This window comes from Equus quagga, chromosome 11 (assembly GCF_021613505.1).
Source record: "Equus quagga isolate Etosha38 chromosome 11, UCLA_HA_Equagga_1.0, whole genome shotgun sequence".
NCBI lineage: Eukaryota > Metazoa > Chordata > Mammalia > Perissodactyla > Equidae > Equus > Equus quagga.
In genome coordinates this window covers 20844113-20850112 of record NC_060277.1, presented here as the reverse complement: position 1 = coordinate 20850112, position 6000 = coordinate 20844113, and the positions used below count along the sequence as shown (strand labels likewise).

General features: G+C 35.4%; 1 protein-coding gene across 1 annotated transcript in view; it reads right to left on the bottom strand.

Annotated features, from left to right (window-relative positions):
* Positions 1 to 571: 571 nt before the first annotated feature.
* Positions 572 to 6000, bottom strand: part of HDAC2 (histone deacetylase 2) — a 34908-nt gene continuing 29479 nt past the window's right edge. Inside the window, exons 11-14 of the mRNA XM_046677134.1 lie at positions 5373 to 5503; positions 4447 to 4602; positions 1657 to 1714; positions 572 to 947 (exon numbers count right to left, since the gene is read on the bottom strand). Of these exons, the coding sequence (XP_046533090.1) occupies positions 917 to 947; positions 1657 to 1714; positions 4447 to 4602; positions 5373 to 5503 (376 nt within the window). The 3' untranslated portion in view covers positions 572 to 916. The remainder of the gene's footprint in view (positions 948 to 1656; positions 1715 to 4446; positions 4603 to 5372; positions 5504 to 6000) is intronic.

Below are 6000 nucleotides of genomic sequence, written 5' to 3'. Positions count from 1 at the left end.
GCCATGTAAATGCAGTAGAAGAACCAGGTATTGTCTAAATAGCAGGTTTTATTTTAGACAAACTTAATATAAATACAGGAAAGTTCTGGTCAAATACAACCATACAATTCTTTGTCTACTTGGTACATAGTGGGGGCTGGCAAAAAAGAGTCACATAGGGCTCAGTACGGAAGCTACAGTTTCCTTCTCTGATTATGGACTTCATCTTTCAATTCAGAATTTCCATTTTCAATTTTTGGGAATCTTTGGTTTAGCTCAAAGATAATTCCTGTATCTCAACTGCATAGCTTTTGTTATTAATTTTAGAGATAAGTTATTATAATGAGATGTGTCAATTTTCACTGATATTGACTGGCTAACCTATAGAGGACAAGATGTAAAACTCCTATTGCATTAAGAAATAATTATTACTGTAGATACTCTTTCCTGAAGAAACAGTAAATGGACATCTTTAAAGTTGTAATTGGTATCTTTTATCTCTAGAATATTCTAATTCTACAGAAATGGTCATGTCATTAATCATTAGCCTCTGAAAAAAGATTTTATGTTTTAATAAACAGACAGAAGACAATCCAAGTACAATTTTTTAATAAAGATAATTACAAAAGATGGAAAAATCAGCTCAGAAAGGCCAATTACTTCTTTAATAGATCAGTTTTTTGACATAATAACTCACATCAATTTTAAATACTATCACATAAAGCATGGTGGAGAAAAGAAATTTTGCTTCATAATTAGAAAACTCACAATAAAACTTGCCAAGAAAAACAAAAACAAAAAAAGCCATTTTGAAAATAAATACAGTCCATGCCAAAGTAGTATAAAATGAAGCCGGAAGTCTTCAAAAAGAAAACATTTTTCTTCCCAATATTTTCTCACTTTGTTATGGTTTCTGAAATTGGTGAGACTCTCAAATTCAAGGGTTGCTGAGCTGTTCTGATTTGGCTCTGTGAAAACAGGGTAATACGAAACATTAAAAATGGCTCAATCTCAGTTTAAATGCACTGACCTATCGATCAAGTCCTGCAGGCTCATGCCCAGAAACACACAGGCTGCTGCTGCCGTGGTGTTTTTGGAGTACTACTGCCTTAATCTTTCCAGTGGCTTCATAATCTATTCCAAGTTATCCTATAAAGGTTAGGACAAAAACATGCGTGGCCAAGTATTTACATGCTTTCTGACAATAAAAATCTCAATTATCTTTTTCCAAATTGTTATGCTAGCCCAGTGTTTCTTAAATTTACCCATCTCATAACGCTAAAAAAATCACGTATACAGAAATAAGAGCAACATGAAAGATGAGTGCTTATATAAAAGTTAACAGCAAAAAGAAAGTCTCAGATAAATTGTTTACAAAAATACAAACTGATTTACATTCAGTTACAATACTGATTATTACCAGTCTTCATAATTTTTTGGGGGCAAGCTACATAACTGACAGATGAGCAGTCAAGCAGATGACATACAAATTGATGGTTAAGACGGCATGTGTTGTCTTATGCACCAATACAGACTAAAACTCAGAGCATCTCATACCACTTACTGATGTCCTCAGGTCAGTCCAGTACTTCTCAAAACACATACCACCCTCCCCAAGTACCTGTGTTTACTATTTTTATAGTATATAAAAATTACTATATAAGGTATAAAATGTACCCTTTGGTATCTGTTTTTTCACCACTATTGTCCTTGGATTTATCTTCTTCCTTAACATCTAAAAACAAAAATTAAGAGATTAAAACCCGTTTTGAAATATAAAATGTATACATTTTATTTAAAAACATACCTAAGATATAAAAGCTGCCATACACAATCTTACTATTTATGAATTCAATAACTAAAACAAGCTTGTGTTATGTGCTGTGCTAAATGATAGCGGTTCAAGGTGTCACTGTAACAGCAGTCGCCGCCCTTCTGGAAGTTTTGCCTCTGTGGGATGACAGTATTACAGCTGGGACACGTGCTGTGAAGCAGGTCAGCCTACAGAACTGAGCACAGAACTGCGGTAGGTCGGGCAAGGGCACCAGGAAGAAGTGACATTGGAGAGGCGTCCTGAAGAATGAAGAGCTTTTGGGTGGGAAAAGGGGAGAAGTATCTTGAACAGAAGGAAAACGTAAAAGGACTTTGAGGCGAGAAGGAATTAGCAGGTTGGAAGGAAGAACTGAAGACCAATGAGGCTGGAGTACTGTGAGAAGAGGGGAGAAGTAGATTAAGATGAGCCCAGAGACATGGTATAAGCCTACTGCTTATACCATTAGTTTTTAACCCTCACTATATAAGTACTGAAGCTTTCCCAGTTGAGTAAAAATTAATAAAACTGTAAGCTCAAGATTGCTAAAACAAATTAGCCCTAACGTGCTGTATTTTTCTTCAAATAAGCAAATGAACCAAAGTGGAGAGGCAATGACCTACTAATAACGATACAGTGAACTACAGATACCATTTTTAACTAGTCTACATAGACATTTTAGGGGATGGTCTGACTTACAATACAAACCCTTGGCAATATGGATATTATGACATTTGTTTTGACTTCCGGCTTAAGTGTGGATATGTAAACTTAGTAACTCAAAGAGCCAAAATGGGATTGGAGGAGGAAGGAAGAGAAAAAGAATGGCCCTAACCTTAAGTTTTGAACTACAGCTTTAAAAAAGTTTTCTATAACGGTGGGGCTGGCCCCGTGGCCGAGTGGTTAAATTCGTGCGCTCCGCTGCAGGCGGCCCGTTGTTTCATTGGTTCAAGTCCTGGGCGCGGACATGGCACTGCTCATCAAACCACGCTGAGGCAGCGTCCCACATGCCACAACTAGAAGGACCCACAACAAAGAATATACAACTATGTACCGGGGGCTTTGGGGAGAAAAAGGAAAAATAAAATCTTAAAAAAAAAAAGTTTTCTATGATGGTAACATTTTTTTTGATGGATTTTAACAATAGCAAGGCTCTATAAGAATCTCATCATTAAATTTAAAAAATCTTTAAAAAGTATCAACTGATAGCAGCAATACAAGTATTGAGGGGATAAATACTGAGATTAATCCACTCCCAGGTCATTAAGCCAGATCAAAAGGTACTCTCATTTTTAGCTAAAAAAAAAAAAAAACAAAAAACAGTAAAAGACAAGCACCCTAGTGCACCCACTTTCCTGACTGGAAGAAAATGCACAGAAAAGATAAAGATTTTAAAATGAGAAGAAACACCAAAAAAAAAAAAAAAAGACCAACAACAACATATACTGACAGTGAGAGAAAGAAAAATACTAGAAAAATCCTACAGCTAAAGCTGAGTCCTCCTTATTGCAATCATAGCTGGAATTTTTGGATGTCAATGAGTATACAAGGACAGACTGCAGCCATCATTGTAATAGCACTGGGAAGTTAAAATTACAAAATGGTGGAGAGAGAACAGTAGCCTATAGAAGAGTGAATCCAGGAGTAAAAGAACAGAACTAGATGTGTCAGATATGCTATGGATTCCTAACTCTAGTGTAAAGGAAAGAACATGAGAGCCAACTTAGATAACTTCAATGTGACAAACACAGCAAAAGGATGCTGGATCAGTATCTCTGAGTGTTCCACATACTATACACGGTCAAAATTAACACATCAACTAAAACTTGTGCTCATCACCATTACTTGTGTACAGGAATCAGGTACCCACCAGAAAATGCACCAAGTGCTGAGAACACAGATATTTAAGATACTGGATTCCCCAGGCACTAGCAACTCTATCTAGTGGAGAGATTTATAAAATCCTACAATGAGATGCTATAATATGATGTGCTAAATAAAATGACCGAGGTATGTGAACATGCTCTGGGAATTAAGATAAAAGAAAGATTCTGGCAACAAATGCAATGCCCTAGAGCATCTATTTTCTAAACAGCCAAGCCGACAGCCTTTTTTAAGTTAATACATCAGAAAGTATTCCCTCCTCCCAAACCAGCTCCCAAATCCCTATCTTTCCTCAGAGTATGTTTTCTTCAAATAATTTCTCAACAAAGGCTATTCTCCAAGCATTTTCAAACTTGTCTAGGGATAATGTAACTCTTCTTCTGTGTTTTATTCCCATCAAATAAACTTTAGCTAGTTAAACATTATCTTAGAATTTCAGCTCGGCTCACACTACAAATGGACCTATAACCCACTTTGTCTTCTCTGACCCAAACTGTATCATAGTGCAATGTTCACTATTTTAAGCCTATATAGCCAAGAGAAGGTTTAATAAGGTCTCCTATATTATAAAAGCAAATGTGACTAATAATATTTAGAAAGCTCTAAATAAAAGACATTTAAGAGCTAAGCGCCACTTATATGAAAAAAAGTCATCTACCTAGCACACCCACCCCTCCAATACTTCCATAACAGACTGGAGGATCTCATAAAAATTGCAGTGCAGCTCACTTTCAAAAACTTAGTTAAAACATTTACCAAAAAATAAATCTGACCTGTTTTTTTGTCCTCTGTGTCTTTCTTGTCTTCCTCAATTCTAGCTTTCTTTGCTCCTTTCTTATGATCAGCCACATTTCTACGACCTCCTTCTCCTTCGTCCTCAGAATCTGAGAATTCTTCATCACAAGCTATCCGCTTGTCTGATGCCCGAACTGACATGTAAAGATGTTAATAAAAGTTGTGACAAAGCAGTCACAGGTTTTACAATTGTTACAGTGCACTTGTGTACAAATGCACTAACCATTCACATTTAAAAGAACAGTATAAGAAATGCTTAATGATTTTAAGACTAGAAGTGAATGCATGGTTTGCTAAATACTGAAAATTCAGCTTTGATCTAGGAAGAAATAACTCAAAGATAATACAAAAAATATTTGGAGATCTCACTAAAAAAAACTTTGGGGGGAAAACTGTTTTTCCAATAGGAGATAGGGATGTCTTCATCAAAAAAGTAACCTTTTACTTCAGAGCCGAGAGTAGTAGTAGACAAAATTAAAACATACCATTAATACCAAGTATGTTAGAATGTCTATACCATGACAACATACACCTACCAATCATATTAAGTAGAATGAGAGGCTGTAGAACCAAATAGAAGGTACTTAATATTATTCAACTCACTCTACTTTGGACAAATGGGTTATTTCCCAATTTATTCTCAAATATACATAGGTGGTTAATTTGTGGAAACTTTGATGATATATGTAGTCATATGAACTGTAATCGCTTACACTTCAATTCAGTTGAGATATAAGGAAATTAAATCTATGTAAGATTAAAAATGGGGAAAAAGGGTAAGAATAGTGCACTCATGAAACATGACTCATAGTTAAGTTCTTGAGCCGCTAAAACCTTCAAATTGCAGTGTTGTTTTATAAAACCAGAAAAACGTAACAGAACACACATCAAGGCATTATCTTACTAGAAATTCTCTTGTCTGGATCTTCTCCGTCTTCATCTCCACTGTCTTCATGAACAGCATCTTCTGGAATAGCTTGCATTTGGACACCAGGTGCATGTGGTAACATGCGTAAATTTTCAAATAAACGCTGTCTGAATTATACATGCCAAGTGATTAGACAAAATTCATTTCCTTTCAAGTTCCTCTTACATGTAAGAGGAAACGTTAACAATTTCATCTTTTATCGAGCTTAACCTATGAACTAAAAATAATACTATTCACTGAGCACTGATACTTCACATATCATCAACCCATTTAATCCTCAAAATTCACAAGGCGGATAATATTTTATCTCCCATTTCAATGATGAGGAGAAACAAGTACAATGACAAATTAACCCGCCAGATATCAGAGCTGGCGTGTTAGGAGGACACAAACCTAGGCCTGTGTACTACAATGTCTCTCTAAATACTTTGTTCTTGGAAAATAAATTCCACTTTCACTTTCATGAAAAGCAACAAAGTGAAAAATTCATAGTGCCCCTTGCAATTTAAAAGTCCATTTTAACTAACAGAAAATGAAAATATTTTTTAGCTACAAAGCCCATACATTTTCCGTTATCTTAAAAAATTAAAGAAATAAAAAAATC